At 37.2% G+C, this 18,695-nt stretch overlaps 1 protein-coding gene across 1 annotated transcript; it reads right to left on the reverse strand.

Moving 5' to 3' along the window:
* Positions 1 to 132: 132 nt before the first annotated feature.
* On the reverse strand, positions 133 to 17,670 carry LOC149910039 (uncharacterized). Its single transcript, XM_090110094.1, has 18 exons — positions 17,498 to 17,670; positions 17,060 to 17,158; positions 16,872 to 16,974; positions 16,458 to 16,714; positions 16,162 to 16,354; positions 15,694 to 15,845; positions 15,288 to 15,462; positions 14,888 to 15,018; positions 8,018 to 8,158; positions 6,438 to 6,593; positions 5,775 to 5,919; positions 5,097 to 5,268; positions 4,361 to 4,466; positions 3,865 to 4,131; positions 3,425 to 3,646; positions 3,020 to 3,154; positions 2,636 to 2,698; positions 133 to 904 (listed from the first exon to the last, which is right to left on the reverse strand). Exons 1-18 carry the CDS (start codon positions 17,633 to 17,635, stop codon positions 785 to 787), a joined length of 2,775 nt encoding a protein of 924 aa, XP_089966220.1. The 5' UTR covers positions 17,636 to 17,670; the 3' UTR covers positions 133 to 784.
* Positions 17,671 to 18,695: the final 1,025 nt, after the last annotated feature.

Below are 18,695 nucleotides of genomic sequence, written 5' to 3' on the forward strand. Positions count from 1 at the left end.
AAGATCTTTTGAATCACTTCAAAGTTTTATAAATTTCGATAGAATGCATTAAGTATTTGCCTATGTAGGCGATCCCGAGTGTAAATTGTATAATTTAAGAACAAGGTGGTGAAATAAAACAAGATGTAAATTAAATAATTTATTAATTCTCTCAATTATAAATAATCATTTATGTATTAGCAGTCGAGTATTGTTAAACTAAATAATAATTTGTTGGTAATCACATCTTACAATATTATCGTATTTCTATTATCACAATAATTACTTTAATTAAAACGTAAATCAGGGTTAGAGCCGGTTCACACATGAGCAAAGTCAGGGTACAGCACAGATTAAGCTAGACTCAACACAATCTTAACACTACCCTTAAAAATTTATGTGAACCGATTTATAATTTAAAATCAACGATTAAAATAACTAAAACAATTGTTTGAAATAATTGGCTAAATACAATCAATAAATTAAAAATCATAATATTGATAATTTCCATTCATACACGGTAACATACAAGCGATAGAGCATCATTTGCTTACAAATAATATCTTAAACATACAGAGATCTCTCAATTGCCGTATCTTATAATACATCGATAATCGAATCGCAACAATTATGCAAAATTTACTAAAATTAATTGTAACAATCATTCGGTTAAAATAATAATTATGGGACACAACAAGTGATCATATGAAATTAAACATAGAATAAAACAACGGATTGGGAAATGAAAATCAGATAATAATAACAATTATTATGTTAAATTATTGAAGAATTACATAAAATAATATTAAACGATAGTAAAGTAATGTGCAATGTGCGCGTTGTCACTGCGGAAGTCATCTGTTGGCTCGGCTGTCTCTTCCACTAGTGTGAGGGAGTCCATCGAGTCGCTTGATGTTACTGTTTCCTGTGAATATAGATATAAGATTAAAATTATTTTGATATACAATTAAATTGATTGTATTTATTTACTAAGGACATCCATTTAAAGATATTTAATCGTAATTTTCTATATAAATTTAGAAAATTCCACAGTAAATAATGTACCCAAAGGAAATGGAGAATGTTCACTAATTTTGATTATTAGCACTCCATATTCTCTGTCAAAAATAAATAATACTAGTGAAAAAATTACTTCGATACGTCAATTATTTTCCGATTTAGAAGTAAAACAAGTTGTAAACGCCCGGTGATGGTGTGACGTCACACCACAACACGCTCAATCTGGCTCACTCAGTCCGCTAGCGATCGCGCGCCCGCGCCGTCGAAATTATAACTAAATACTTTTAAAAATGTCCAATCCAAATACCAGAAAATCATGTGTTGTTCCTAAATGTAAAAATACAACTACCAATTCGCCGGATAAGTTGTTTTTTATAGTTGCAAAGGACGTAAGCTACATATTATAATATTTTGAGAACATTGCAGCTGTTTTGCGTTATCCTTTGTTTTCTATACAAGTTTTAATCTATACTAGACTGTGCTTCTGCTCTGCTCGTATGGGCTAAGTATAGGTAGATGGCTAGTAAGATTTTTTCTTGTTTTAAGTTGAGAATGATATGGAGAACTATACTAAAATATAAGTTGGTCGGGGGAAGAATTAAACAAAAACAGGGTATAGTTCCACACAAATTCAAATGTCAACAGGAAAATGAAGATAAACCTCAGAGACCAGCAGTGCAAAAACGCAATCGTATAGAATATTTTGACAAACTATTAAATAAAGATGAAACTTTGGCATGACTGTTATTTTATTAAATGAATAATAATTACTATTATTGGACTATTAACGAAATTCGCGGACGAAAACCCATCAAAATACTGCGCAAGCTATAACACCTACTACAGCGCTGCCGACTTGATACTAGGGTGCGTATAAAGCAAAATTACCAATCTTCTATTAGATGATACGTGTAATATTCAAGACCAAATCTAAAAAATAAAATATATAACAAACTAGATGATATGTTCAACGATTCTGTTCAATCAAAAACATAAAATATTAAAATTGACTCGATAAAAAAAAAATCACCAAGTTAGCTCAAATTTTCACACTTTTACGTTTTCTACTTGACATGGTAATACTTATTATGATTTTTTTTTCATAAACAATTATATTAAAACATTTGCAAGATATTTGTCAGAGCATTTTGAGTAATTACTTTTTAGTTTTTGATTAAACAGAATCGTTGAACATATCATCTAGTTTGATATATATTTTATTTTTTAGATTTGGTCTTGAATATTACACGTATCATCCAATAGAAGATTGGTAATTTTGCTTTATACACACCGCGCGGAGGCGCGGCCGCGCGGTGCGTTGTGACGTGACGTCACAAGCGGTCACGTGACTATTAGCGGGACTCGATATTTTTCGAAACTTTGAATGCGTATAAAATCAAAACTACTTGGTATTTTTGACTACGACAAAAACTAGTGTATTTGTATACATACAGGCTTTACTGAGACACAATTTCAAGGGATTTGGCATACCTAGTAACATTCTTCATTGTAAACTTGTTTAAAAGAAATAAACAATTTTTATTTATTTATTTTTTATTAAATATTTGTACATTGAAACAAAATTGTTTTTTTGGGCAATCGATAAATAAATGTAGTAATAATTACGTGTCCTTACCACAACGTCTCCGTCGAATGTATTCACTTCCACCGGTATTGTCTGTCCGTCTTGTGTTACTATCTGTAACAAAAGTTAAAATAGAGTAAGTTTTGTATATGCATAGTTTATAATAATTATTAGTTAGTATTCTTAGTTTATATATAGTTAATAATAATCAGTACTTTTTAACCATTAAGAAATACACTAGTATTTAATTGGTCCCTCGAGCCGGATTAGTTATTTTAGAGTACACATTCCTAAAGCGTTAAAGAACACCAGTTTAATGGTTGGTTTCCAGTTCCCGGTTCATTAATATTTGATAGTATAAAATTCTTCTCTACTTGTGAAATTTATTTAATAATTTTGTTACCACGTACTAAAACACATAGTAATGTGTGTTACCTGTAGTGTCTCTCCATCGAGCGAGGTGACAGCAAGCAGGGTGCCGTCTTGCATGCGGAACTGGATGGGTGCCCGACCGGATACTGCGTCATCATCATCTATGGTGATGTGCTGCGGCTCTTGGATCACCTCCACCTGCGTACAGACAATACAGTTACATTATGTATTAACTTGATCATTTATTGGGTCAGTGTTATTAGTGATAGACTGAAAAAAATGTCAAAATATATGAATTAATTCAGACTGTCATTATGAATGAGTGATGATCAAAAATTGTCGTCATTTTAAATAAAAAAAAAAAATGCTAACCAACACATAATATCATATCATGTACATATTTCATAACTACATAAAACTTTCCGATCCAGATGAGTAAATCTATTAAAAAGGTTGCAATAAACGCACATGGTGTTGCACAATATCGTGCAGCTGCACATGCGGCGGCGACGCGAGCTGCAGGCGCTGCTCCTGCGGCACGTGCGGCACCTGCTGCATGTTGAGCACGTGCGGCTCTTGCGGCTCCTGCTGCAGCTGCTGCTCGTGCGGCGTGTGCTGTACGTGCAGCGGCGAGCGGACCGGGAACAGCTGACACGTGCTCACCACGTTCTCCTCGTCTATGCTCAACGCCTGCAAAACAAGATTGCAAGCCATGTAAGTAAATAAATATCCGTAAAAATATAAAAATATTCTAGAATTTGGCACAAAGTGTTAGGCTATTAAATAAAGCTGCTTAATCTTTTTATTCAATATTTTGACATTTATTTTATTCTGCTTCTAATTGTACAATATTACGTCCAAAACACTATTAAAATTTAAATCTATAAAAATAAACGTCACATGCATACCTGGTGCGCATCAATAATCCGGAAGCCGGGCGAATCAGCGCTGTCGACATCGTACGCGACATATATGACCTCATCTCCATCCTCATCCGCGTCCCCGGCGGGCTGCAGCTGCAGGGGCTGCAAGGGCTGCAGCGGCTGCAGGGGCTGCGGGGGTTGCGGGGGTTGCGGGGAGCCGCACAGGTGCCGCAGCTGCTCGGGGGTGAGAGTCACTTCTAGTCCCGGGGACTGTACCCGCTCGCTTACAAGCAGACTCATCTGTTTTGGGCCCTGGAAATTATTTAAATAGGTAATTCGTTTTGTGTGGAACAAATCACTAAATGGCTTATTACGCGCACTCATTGAGCTAAATAAGTGGTGATATTTGGAAGAAAAGTACAGTGGTTCATTTTTTGTAAATTTAATTGAAAAACGATAAGTGTATGAAGAAACTTATTTTTTACCTTAATAATAAAAAAATACATTTATATTCGAAATTCTCTATTTTAATAGCGCTTACCTTATCAGTATGGCCGTGATCGTTGTCGATGACGAGCTGTATGTGTTCCCCGCTAAGCGTGGACTCGTCACACGTTTCTGGCGTCGCCGACATGTTGCGGTTTAACCTGTACACAAAAATAATGTTTAATGTTTGTTTACTTCCAAATACTAATCTTTAAGTACTTAAAAGTGCAATTTTAATATTTGATGATTAATTTTGTAAGTTCAACGGGCTTTTTTTGCAATCAAAAGGTTGTACAAATAATTTTAAACATAGTTTAAATCTCTAAGCCTTACACGGGCGGCTCGAGCAGTTAACGGCTGAGGGACGTATACGGACTGCTCGAACGGTCGGTCGTTGACTGCTCGAGCTGTCGCTACAAACCGCGCAGTTAACGGCTTGAAGCGGTCCGTGTACGGCAGTGAATGTCCATAGTTCACCGCGCGGTCACGGCTTCAAGCCGTCGGACTCAACTGCTTGATGAGGTCCGTGTACGGCCGCCCGTAAGACGAGGCTCCCTAACATAATTTCTAGCACTGAGAGACCGGTTACGGTACTAGACGCTAACACAGCCGTAATAAAGTTGAATATCGCGTGCGCTCTTTGAGCGATCGAGCGAAAATGTTACAATTACGTGACTGTCTTGTACATCGAAAGAAAAAGACCCAATGAATCATATACTAAAGTTTCATTTTGATTGTATGTGTGCCTGTTTTAGAATATCAATGCCTCCCCTTAAAGCACGCTAACCCACTTGGAATGGTGCCGGCGCGCGTGCAGGCGGTGCTGCGAGGAGGTGGTGAAGCGGCGCGGGCACAGCGCGCACGGGAACGGCTTCTCGCCCGTGTGGATGCGCTCGTGCTCCGACAGGTTGCCCTTCTGCGTGAAGCTCTTGCCGCACGACTTGCACGAGAACGGCTTCACGCCTGACGCACACATCAAACATTCAAAAAATAAAAAAAATAAGACTGGTTGCACTCCGGGAGTGCCGGCAGAAGTGAAAACTTGATTATTAACATTGAGCATGTTTGATATTACATCTTACGCTTTTTCGATCAGGTCACGTGTCCTGACGCGAGTTTAAGATTTTATACCCATTACAGAAAAAGTGCTCAACGCCGCTAAAGAAGTTTTCACTTCAAAAATATTAAGTATAAGACGAAAAAGATGAAAAAGTCATCGATAAAGCTTTCGACTTAATGTCTTATTCAAATTATGCCCCGTAAGAAAGTTACAAATAAATTTTAAACTGAATGCATGTGATAAAATTATTTTTAAATATCAAAAGAACAATAACGTTGACAACTATTACGATTTTTATGACAATTAATAAAACTAGTGTGCATTTACACAAAGTGGGGTTATTCAAGGATCCGTTCTCAGACAGATGCTATTCTTTTCGCTTTCCTTTGCTATTTTATGAAAAACATACCAGTATGCCATCGCATGTGGAGCGTGAGGCTGGTCTTGTGCGAGAACTTGTGCCTGCAAATGTCGCAGGAGTACTTCTTAACACCGGAGTGCAATAGCTGGTGATTGTACAGGTTGGCCTTCGTTTTAAATGTCGCATCACAGAGCTGCAAAATAAATGCAAACAATTAACCATGATACTAAAATATTTTCGTAATTCGATGTTGAAAACGAATGGATATTAAATTATTGAAATTGTAGTGTGTGGGTGTTATAATAATTATTGAACTAAGTTTACTTTTGATCTATGACAAAATATTAGACATTTTTAATTGGATTTCAGCCTTGATTAGAACCAATAAAAAATGGATGGCCAAGGATGGATATGTCAGCCTTGCACCAATAAAAATTAATAAATTAGTCAATCATAAATTAGTTTGTATGGGATCAGATCGTGCCATGTGTGAAAATTGTCCTGCCCCCCTAGACAAGTGACTTTATATGAGCGTAAAGTTCAATAGAACAGATTATGAATGTATGAGATTGACGTTTGATTACGACGACGACGACGATTGATTACGTCAATCTCATCAATTCATAATCTATTCTATTGAACTTTACGCTAATAGAAAGCCACTTGTCTAGGGGGGCTGAAATGTTTATTTATTTAGTGTGTATGTGTCACCTTGCACCGGAACGGGCGGTCCTTGGTGTGCACGAGCTGGTGCCGGCGCAGCAGCTGGCGGTGCCGGAAGTGCTTCCCGCACGAGCCGCACACGAACCGCTGCATCGCGTGCACGGACTCCTTGTGGTATACCACTGATGACGGGTGGTTCAGGATCTACACAACAGGAGAGTAAACAAAATGTATGCGTGTACTAGTACACACGTAAGAAGTGAAACTTCTTTATGACCTTAAAAATGTCATGAGTATGGCGTAACACAAAAATGTCACGCGTACGGCGTAACGCAAAAATGTGGGAGTTTTTAGCACGAAAGAAATCATCTCAGGAGGCCCGTAAATGATCCAATTCAAATTATTTTTTTCTTTCATTTACATTATATCGTAAACGTATTGAAGTACAATCGTCGGAATACCGACACGTTATGGAGTAAAGCGACGACTTTGATATCTTTGAATGTTGCCAAAGAAGTTTCACTTCTGACACCTGTGCTCGGCACACACGCTCTGTTTTTTGTAGCTAATAAGCAAATAAAATTATTTTGTCAGGATGTTCCGTCGAGGTTTTGTCGATGCGTGTGTTTTGGCAATTTCATAACTGTTTGTATTCTGTTTATGTAGCACACGTACGGACGCATACCTTGCACACGCACGGACGCATACCTTGCACACGCACGGACGCATACCTTGCACACGCACGGACGCATACCTTGCACACGCACGGACGCATACCTTGCACACGCACGGACGCATACCTTGCACACGCACGGACGCATACCTTGCACACGCACGGACGCATACCTTGCACACGCACGGACGCATACCTTGCACACGCACGGACGCATACCTTGCACACGCACGGACGCATACCTTGCACACGCACGGACGCATACCTTGCACACGCACGGACGCATACCTTGCACACGCACGGACGCATACCTTGCACACGCACGGACGCATACCTTGCACACGCACGGACGCATACCTTGCACACGCACGGACGCATACCTTGCACACGCACGGACGCATACCTTGCACACGCACGGACGCATACCTTGCACACGCACGGACGCATACCTTGCACACGTACGGACGCATACCTTGCACACGTACGGACGCATACCTTGCACACGTACGGACGCATACCTTGCACACGTACGGACGCATACCTTGCACACGTACGGACGCATACCTTGCACACGTACGGACGCATACCTTGCACACGTACGGACGCATACCTTGCACACGTACGGACGCATACCTTGCACACGTACGGACGCATACCTTGCACACGTACGGACGCATACCTTGCACACGTACGGACGCATACCTTGCACACGTACGGACGCATACCTTGCACACGTACGGACGCATACCTTGCACACGTACGGACGCATACCTTGCACACGTACGGACGCATACCTTGCACACGTACGGACGCATACCTTGCACACGTACGGACGCATACCTTGCACACGTACGGACGCATACCTTGCACACGTACGGACGCATACCTTGCACACGTACGGACGCATACCTTGCACACGTACGGACGCATACCTTGCACACGTACGGACGCATACCTTGCCACACAGATCGCACGCGTACCCGCGCCGGCCGCGCCTGCGCCGGTGCGCGAGCGCGTGCAGCGCCAGCGAGCGCGGGTACGGGAACGTGGCGCCGCACTCCTTACACACGTACGGACGCTCGCCGAAGTGCACCGCCTGCAAAAACATAAATTAACACACGGGTTCATTAACAAAAAAAAAATAGTTTGGAAAATCCAAAAGTGCACGCCTCATAATTTTTTTTTTTAATAATTATTTATGCTTATGAGGCGTGCAAAAAACATAACACATGAGCCATACAAAAATTTGTTACATTAATGGTATAGGTCAAATAACTAAAAAGTTTGGAAAATCCAAAAGTGCACGACTCATAATGCTCATTTAATTATGAAATAAAAAAAATAAAAAAAAACTTATTGTAGTTTTCGTTTTTTATTAATTGCAATTAAACGACACTGAATTAATTAATCATTCGCATTCAGTGCCCTACAATCGTCGATTAGAATATTTAAAAAACTCAAATGATGGATTTTTTTACAAGTTATAGTGTTTTCAGGTTTCACACATGACGGACAGGAAAATTTTTTGACCTATTTCGGTGTTTTTTTCCAATTCTATTGAAGTAAATCAATTTTTAAAAAGTATGGGATTAATCTCCATTAAATTATCTCGATAATAGTATGCAAAATATCTTGATTCCGTGAACTAACAAGGCTATAATAATAAGAATAGCTGCAAAAATGAGGCGAAAAAAATTTTTCGATCGTAAAGCACTCTCTGATGCTTCGCATCATGAGTCGTGCAATATTCACAGTGTGGCCGTAGCAATATGCGAACCTACTACAAATAGAAACGTCAATAACCGTTGTGTGTAATATTATAAAAAAAAAATAATATAATTATTAAACCTTTTTGCATTACAGAAACGATTTATTTTGCCTGCCTGTCACATCATTAAACATTATTAGCTGTGTTTTACCTGAAAATAAAACACATATTAAATACTTACCTATATTTGAAGCTTACTTCATTGAGAAGGCACCTAGCTTTTTCCGCCTATTTTGCCCTCTCTTTCCGTTGTATATATGCTATCTCTCTCGCACACCTCTCCACCAGGTGGCGGGGCGCTCGATAATGTGCGGGCGCTGGATGTTTTTTCATTGAGTCGAAATCCACAACAGGTGGACGTTAAGTGTAAGCTTCAAATATAGGTAAGTATTTAATATGTGTTTTATTTTCAGGTAAAACACAGCTATTAAACACTTGACCGTAATTTGAAGCTTACTTCATTGAGACCTGTTTGTTACCCACCTGGTGTACAATGTGACGCCAATGTGAATTTGAATACATAAGTAATTACTTATTTCTTTATTTGAAAGAGTAAGGTGTGCAGATAGTATACCTACTAATCAATCACACAAATTTTTATATTATATAATATATTAACAATCCCAGATGAAAAGTTAATCAAATAAGAACCAAAAAGTTAATCATAATGATTAAAAGTATTAGAACTTATGAGATTGGTTCAAGCGTACCTTAGTTAACCTTTTTGGGCTTGAAAAGTTAAAGTTACTACAATTTCCACTATCTTTAGCGTAAATCTGCGAAAGCGCCAGTAACGACTTTCAATTACGCATTTAGATGTTACTTACAAAATGAAGCAACAGCTGATCCCGACGAGGCAAAAATACCTCAAACTCAAACCTTTATTTATTCAATTAGAACTCTGCAGAAGCATCATTGAATCATCTTAACATAGAATTACCAAATGTCTCAACTCACACAGTTTTAACCCAACCTGCTACAAGCGGACAAGAAGAGACCTTGGTCCTTACTTTTGGGGTCAGAAGTAAATTTAAAAGGTCACCCCTTGAATAAGGCAATAAAATAACAAAACAGGTAAATGGTTTAATTATAATACAGATTTTTAACATCCAACTAAACCGTGCGGTATCTTTTAATGTTTAGAGCCAACGTCGCAATCATAATCTAAACATGGCTGGTACTTTCAGTACAATGCATGAATTATTTATTTAAAACTGATAGGTCATAAACTCTGTACTGGAAACAAATATACTGAACTCAAGAGACTAAAATGATAAAGAGCTTATCTGTGTCCCAAAACTGCAATTACTACAGCTAAGTACGTTACTTTTAATCAATTCAGTTTTAAGATATAATTATGATTTACATCAGAACTTATATACCGAAAGTCTCGGGACTACATAACGTGACTTATTTATAATAGTGTTTTGTGCATAACACTAGGCAGTCAACAGCTATATGAACGTCAGATAGGAAAAGAGCCAAATTTATCCAGTCAGTAATAAAGGATTTTAACTATACTTATTATAATTCAACCAACTACTACTAGCTACTCCGTACGTCTTTTGGGTAGACGGAGGCAAATAGGATTTTTATTCCAACTATATCATTTGATATTTTGAAAATGTACTCCACATTTTCATACCGTCAGAGTCATTTTGCAGATTATAGTGGTGCAGCACTGAACACTGTCTATTAGGTGGCTGGTGCTGCTGACCGGGCCTTCAGTTCCGCTTTCCAGAATACCTTCACCCTTCTAGGTGCTACTACTACTGAAATAGCGGTACTCTATCGCGTCGTTCAGGTCTCTAACTGCCAGGATTTCTCATATTATCGTAACAACCTCGCTCGTTCTAATGCTGGGGCCACACTAACGGGAAATGCCATTAATTAACGCGATAATGGACGTTAACTTTAGGCGTAGCCAGTATTATTTAACAACGGCATTAACATTGCCGTTTGGCGAGGCGATAGCTTTATCGCGAGAATTAACGCAATGAAGCGGTCACACTATGTCCATCTTGCTAGAATTTTAGTAAAATTAACGCCGTTTTTATCGCCAACAATCGGCATTCACGTTGACCGTTCAAGTGTAGCCACCCACTTAACGCCTTAAAAATTATCGGAATAATTATCGCGATAAAGGGCATTAGACGTTAGACGTTAGTGTGGCCCCAGCATTACGAGAACAAATTATCGCCAAGGAATTCTGCTGCAGGATAATGGCAAGAGAGATTATAAGCTTAACTATGCATTATTATGCTCAGGAATATGGTGGATTTTGAATACTATCGTCGTCTGAAAGTATCTCCTTTCGATTAACTTCATTAAGGATGCAGATCTGATCCCATCTTTGTTCCGTAGGAATGCTACGACAGTCTAAACGTTACACTGGACAAAGAAAATTGCCCTAAATATAGTCGGTTGTTCCAACATCCGTAATATGGCTAGCCTACCTTGCTAGCCCTTGATTGTAACTGCTACCAATGCAGGCATCTCGTGTTGTCCACAGTTGTGCGAGTGCAAAAATGAAGAACAGAGCTCGTGGGGAGCTATGTCCAATGAATCTGTGTTAAGATTATGACAGTATAGGACAGTTAGCTGTGGATGCGAAGACAGGACATTACTTTATTCATCCGTAAACACGCGAGGCAGCCACGGACAGCGATATAGCAAGAACTAAACTAGCAAAGTTTAGTTCGCTTACCAGACTTATATTTTAAAAGCCGTATAGTCTGTACCTACTGCATTTCATTTATTGCCCCCCCCCCCCCCCTCAAAGCAAAGAAATGAACAGTCATTTGGCAGAGCTTTCTCGTTAGGGTAGGGGTTCCAAGTAATATCTAATAATAAGAGGCTTTTGTTTGGATAGATTGACTTTCCGTTATTTATCCTCTATCCTATGTAACTCAACAGTCAGTATTCTCAGTATTCGTTGAGTACTTAAACGTTTTACGTAAATAGTTGTATATAACTTTATTATACAATATAATAATCCTGGTGGGATGACAAGAAACTTGTCTAACAAACGATTATCCTAATCCCTCAGCGATTTATTGTTTGAGCCCTGAAGAAAAATCTCATGGGTGCAATAATGAGGTCAAATGGGTTGAAAAACGAGTCAAATAAATTGCCTACAAGACCGGGCAACTAAAATAGGCCTATGAGAGGTCAAATATACGTAATCAATCGTTTGAAATTTGAAATTTGATTTTGAATCAATCGTCATTTGTTACATTCAATCGCTTTGCGATTAAAAAATCTCTTCCGATGTTTTTATATGAAAATTGGTCGGCTAGTGCCATTGAATGACGATACCAAACATATCGTTGACACAAGGCTTGGTGACAATCCTCGAAACCACCGCCACAAATCATCTGCGAGATGATATTTGATCCGACTCGCCTTCCTTTGTTGTGAATAGGCTTTACATTGGTAAATACGATTTGTTCAATTCCAATTTCCATAATTGGTAAACCAATGGTGGTTTCCTGATTCCTGAAGCGTAAACTTTTAGGATACGAAGTATCAATTTCATGCGCCCATTATTTGACGTCTCTAACCTTTATTGTATTTATTAGGTCATATTACTATACTGCCCACTGTGAAGAAGATTTCAAAACCTTTTTCTACCTACCTTAGAAGAGTGAAGATCCGATACGGTCATATCCAAAACTCCTTTCGTGGGTCCTCGTTGACGAAAGCAAATATCTATGATCATTTTAATGATCAATCCTTTGTATATTTGCACCAATCGCCATCAAAGCCCCGCGAGGGCTGATATATATTTGCACCATGTCTCCGTGAGGTACTGTTGTAGTCAAAGCCCCGCGAGGGCTGATATATATTTGCACCATGTCTCCGTGAGGTACTGTTGTAGTCAAAGCCCCGCGAGGGCTGATATATATTTGCACCATTTCTCCGTGAGGGACGGTTGTAATCAAAGCCCCGCGAGGGCTGATATATATTTGCACCATCTTTTCCGTGAGGGACGGTTGTAATCAAAGCCCCGCGAGGGCCGATATATATTTGCACCATTTCCCTGCGAGCGACAGCTGCGCGAGGGATGTTTGTAACTAGAAATAAGTAGGGCCTGCCAAAAAATGCTTAAGAGACACCCTGCGAGGGTGGATTTGACCTGGCTAACCCCTGCGAGGAGTAGTGGCCACATTTATGTATTCTGCTTCGAGCAAGAATACACCTTAGTGCTAATATAAAATTAGCAGTAAATAATCATTTAAATAATATAGCAATTAACAAGGTCCTTTAACTTATTTTCCAATGTTAGCGACAACTGTCCAGGATGAATTAATAAGAATTGATTTGACAATGGTAATTAATTATTATGTTTATATAAAAAAGAACTAACTATTTAATAAATTCATAATTCAAATCAATTCACTAAATTTTAAAATGAACTTCGATTCATATTTATTTTTGTTCATGCAATCGATGTAACATTTAGTTGCTTTATATCCGTTTTAACATTCCTTACGAACGCAACCATACCGTCGTAGGACGTTATAATTGCACAAAATAATCTCCACTCACCCGCAATTTTTTACTTTTTGTCAAGGTGTACAAGTTTATAATATTATTCTAAAACGTTAGAAGTGAATTGTAAATCCTTTGAAATAAATGTATCTAAATCTAATTTATATTAAGGTATCTCGATAATTATTATACGATAACCCTTTCAGCACAAGTTCAGTAAACCAAAGAATTTAATTGTAAAATTTTGGTACTTACTCGTTTAAACAAAAAAGTTGCATCATTTGAAACATAGGAAACGTAATTTTCAATCAAATTAGCCGTGTGTAATATGTCTATTTTCACATAAAAACGGATCAGAATAATACTCATAAAAGGACACGTATAGACTACGGATAGTTTTGAATGTGTGGTACATTCATGGTACGTATCTACTATACATGAGCGAATTCCATCATTATTCAGTTGAGCGGTAACTCCCGTACGATTTATAAAATAATATCACAACATGTTCTGACATGTCGTGACTTCTTGGAGCTGACTCATCTCGTTCGATAATTTTTAGTAATAAACTATTATAGGAATTCCGAACCGTTCCTAGCGATAACGACAATGTAATAAAGTCGTAGCAATGGATTGTATGCCTGTAAAGCTTTGAGTTGGCTCATATCCATACTAAGTAGGTATTAATTGTAATTTTTCCAAGAAAAATTCACTTGTAACCTTGTAATAAAAACACATTATTAAAAATGAAATAAATAATTAAAAATATCTATATACAAGAGAGGGTATTTGATATATCTAGTAATATCAAATAATCACAAAAGTAATATTAACGATTCGAGTAAAGCCGAACGGTAACACCGTTAAAATAGCTTTACTCACAGTATTAAAAATTCAAATATTAATTAGTACATATTGCATAATGAAATATTTCAAAAGAAAAGTTACTATTTCAAGTAAAATGTAACGGTTGTATCGTTAATTTTAAATATCTTTATTCATGCTATTAAGTATTTAAGCATATTGAAAAATAAACTATTGCTGAAGGATTCATTAAAAACCTCAGCATTTTAAATAAAGTCCAACGATTATACCGTTGACTTTAAAGATTTTTACGTAAAATATTATTAGAATAGATGTAAAAATAACTCACTGTACCGATCCGACGGGATACACTTTTTAACACTTTTAGCACTTGCTTTAAGCAATACTTAATACTTAATAGCACCAAGGTTGTAGTCTTGTAGACAACCTTCTCGCGGCGGAAGCTAGACGCCAATGAAAAAACATCCAGCGCCCGCACATTATCGAGCGCCCCGCCACCTGGTGGAGAGGTGTGCGAGAGAGATAGCATATATACAACGGAAAGAGAGGGCAAAATAGGCGGAAAAAGCTAGGTGCCTTCTCAATGAAGTAAGCTTCAAATTACGGTCAAGTGTTTAATACATAGTTTAATTTTAATTTATTGAAATTAACATCAATGACGCCACAATACTAAATCGATTATATTCTTAGTTAAATCTTTAGAAGAACACAAACAACTTACAACAATCAGGCACCAACCTTAATATGCAGCGACTTGCTCTGTCGCGTGCTGAACAGCTTGTCGCAGTATTTACACTTGAGCTTCTTCTTGCCGCTCGCCTCCACGGTCTCCTCGTTGTCTACGTCCAACGGATCGCTGGCCACTGTATCTAAACATTACGATTTTCTTATTATTTACTCTGGATTTTTTTTGCTTTATGTAACTACTTCGCTGTGTCTATATCTGAGGTATTTTTGTGGATTAATTGTCATCATTTTAAGACAAAAAATTGATTACCTTAAATTAAAATGCGGCCACAAAGGTGCCAAAAACTTGCGAATACAAAAAAAAACGATTTTATTTAAATATTATATAGTCAATTATGAAATTGAATGTTAATCTCTACAAAAATAAATCGATAGTTATAAAATGACTTACCACCAACGATTTTACCATCGCTGTTAACATTTGTGTCACTAGTTTCTGTTGTGTTATTCTGTATTTTAAAATCTACATTATTGGCAGGTATTTGCTGTTCTTCAAACGTCTGTGGTGTCTCAGCTTGTTCAGTTTCAACATCCACTTCAATTGTGGTGCAATTTTCACCATTGTTCTATAAAAATACAATAATTATATTATGAGATGCCTTCTAAATAATTTAAGAGACATTTTATACCAATATATTTATCTAATACATATAATATCGATGTTGATATTTGATTTTTGTGATTTATTTTTCTATATTCATTAAGTTCAATATATTTTTATCTCCTAAATAATAACGGCGACATAACAAAGCAATGTTTACCGATTCAGCCAGTTAGTCTAATGTTTTTGTCAGTACCTGCTGTAAGTGCGGCAGGTGCGGTTTGAGCGGCCGGTGCTTGTGCAGCGGCCGGTGCGGGTGGTGCGCCGCCACGTGCGACATGTAGCGGCCCTCCGACCAGAACTCCAGCCCGCAGATCGGACACTGCGATTTGTTCGGCTGGTGCTTCGCTGATAAAAACATTAAAATATAATGCTTTTAATTATTTTCAAGTTTATTGATTAATGTTAAAATTACTTGTTTTGCAGTGCAATTTAAAATTTGCTTCATTTATCAAAGTACTATAATTTAGTTAATAAATTACTTTATAATATATTAAATTATAATACCTGTGAATGACTACAAAATTGAAAAAAAAATATTGTTGTATTCTATCCATGACATAAAATAAACAGTTTTATAGATATGGTTACAAGAATTACCAAATCATTTAAATAATTCTAAAAAAGGTATCAACAGCCTTAAAAGAAAAATATAGTGACAAACCTCCTTTAGGTCTGCCTCTCCCTTTTCCCTTCACAATGACAACAGGTTCCCCGGAAGTAGCAACATGGCCGATGATCTCCGCCACTTTAGCAACACCTTTGTTCTTCATCGCAAACTCTGACTTCACTACTGAATCATGATCCTCTTTATCGATAACTCCTTCTTCCATAAATATCTTTTCCAATTCCTTACCCTGAAAATTATAATGAATTGTATGATAACGACATTTATCTCATTTGTAAGCGTGTTTATGTATCTCTGCTATTTTCTATGTTAATTATTGAATGATATATTACTTGGACAGCCTCTCTAAATCTGGTTGGAGTTTTTCGTCTCCTCTTGCCACTAGTTTCATCTTCATTTGCTTTGTTTTCTGCCCTGTTTTTTGCCTCTTGTTCCTTAGCTGCAGCAGCTGCGGCCGCCTCGAGAGCCAGCTCTTCAGGAGTTTTAGGTTTCTTTGAGGGTCTACCTCGTTTTCTTTTTGGTTTGTCCAAACCGGCCACTTGCAGACTAATGGGATGTTCAACATGGTACACTCCATCACTCGTATTTACTGAAAAAGTTGAAATTTAATGCCAAAATAGTTACAAGAGTGTAAATAAAGCATTAAACTAATCATATAAATTCAATAGAAAACATTTTGTCAACATATTTTGGGATCGTTTCTGGAGTGGCTATTAAAAGATACTATATAATATTATACTACTCACTTTCGTATACAATTTTTTCAGCAATAACATCTGATTCAGTTACAGTGTTCAAAACATTTTTCTTATATTCATTTTCTCTTTGGTGAAGGTCGCGGATTATTTTCTGTAATAGGTAGATTAATACGTGAATTTTTTTGTAATATTTTCTATAAAATCATATCTTATAAAAGATTTCAAGATATACGTACCTGTCCATTAATGATAAGATTTAAAAATTCTACAGTCGCTTCTAGCTGGATTGTACAACCAGGACAGATAGTACGAGGAAGTTGTCCATCATCGGATACCTAAAAATAATGTCAATAAAATCGATAAATTAATTAGTAATTCAATTTCCAAATAGACTGGAGGAAAATGGAAATGTCAAATAGTGCCGCGCGAAATAAGGAAAGAGACTATTGACTCCCGTTAATAAGTATGAATTTTATAAAGCTTTGTATGTGCACTTAACACTCATTGAAATATTTTTTTGTATTAATTTTATTTCATTGCTATTTTTAGATTGTTCACTGATTGCTATTTATATGATGTACGAAAAAAATTAGACATGATAATGTTCAGATTGTCAGCCATCTTTGTACATTTTAAAGTCAAAACAATTACGAATTAATGAAAAAAGTCTTTACCTTAATTGGTAAATAGGTATTAACGATTTCACTTAAGTTTTGATTATTTTCTTCATGTGTGTATAGTAAAGTCCCATTATCATTTTCTTCACCACATAATCTACAAACTGTAGAATTATATAGGAACACTTCCATCATTAGGAAGACCCGGGAAGACCGAAGACACTCAATTCTATAATGGCGCCCTCTACTTCCTTTTCTTTAGGGTAGAGTGCGTTTCACGAAAGAGTTCCCCTGCCGTTATGTTGGCTTACCTGACTGTCAAAAACGAAAATATTTTTTTTAATCAAAAATGACAGAGAAAATATTCTCCTTTCTAGGCAGCCGACCCCGTAAGATACGGGATTAGGCTAGGAAGAAAGGAGAATGTTTTCTCTGTCATTTTTGATTAAAAAAAATATTTTCGTTTTTGACAGTCGGGTATGCCAACATAACGGCAGGGGAACTCTCTCGTGAAACGCACTCTATGATTTTGTCAAATGTCAAATAAAGTCATTTATTGTCACATAATGTTTTATTGCCAGTTCATGGCATTATTATAATAATGAGTTAAAAAATTTATTATAATTTCTTATAGCGCACAAATACTTTTGGTGGATTAATCCAAATGTGTTGAATTATGATTTACGGAGAAAGAACGAACTTACCCAAAGCACACCCCGGACACTCCATACAAAATTATCGTTTTGACAGTCACACTGTAGAGACTGCAAATGTGTGTGTTAACGCTTTATGGTTGGCACATTTGTGACTAGCGTAAAAAAAAATTCGCGTTTTTATGATGAAATACATCCGTAAACAGCACAATATCTAACCATTTTCTACGAAAAACGATAATCACAAATCCAAAATAATAAAATTACTTTAAGTCAATTTGATTAATGTTGTCAATCTTCGTTTCGTATCGTCCTTGCAGGCAAATACGGACCATTTTCAGGCTGATCGTGCGGGGTGAGGTAAGTGTTTAATTTTGGCTGGAGGTGGAGAGTGTCCGTTCTGTAGCGTTTAGCTACTATTATGTATTCTGTGCCCAAAGTTACAGCAGTAGGAAGGCAGCCCTTTTATCTTATAGCCAGTCGCGCATATCGTTTAAATTATAGGAAATAGAAAATTAAAGTTATCAAAATCTTGAGGACAAAAACAGGACTAAATTAAAGACAATAATTATTAAATAACGTCACGTGAACAAACGTTTCTT

This window comes from Colias eurytheme, chromosome 2, assembly GCF_061535395.1.
Source record: "Colias eurytheme isolate Ceu_HAF_F1 chromosome 2, ilColEury1 Martin Lab GWU primary, whole genome shotgun sequence".
NCBI classification, from domain to species: Eukaryota; Metazoa; Arthropoda; class Insecta; order Lepidoptera; family Pieridae; genus Colias; species Colias eurytheme.

What these genes read in the sequence shown, in the direction of transcription:
- LOC149910039 (XM_090110094.1), bottom strand. Translation starts at nt 17,635, where the DNA reads ATGATGGAAGTGTTCCTATATAATTCTACAGTTTGTAGATTATGTGGT. An exon ending in GATTTAGAGAGGCTGTCCAA is followed by an intron (nt 16,355 to 16,457) that starts GTAATATATCAT and finishes TATAATTTTCAG; the next exon opens with GGTAAGGAATTGGAAAAGAT. An exon ending in ACCGCCCGTTCCGGTGCAAG is followed by an intron (nt 5,920 to 6,437) that starts GTGACACATACA and finishes TTTATTTTGCAG; the next exon opens with CTCTGTGATGCGACATTTAA.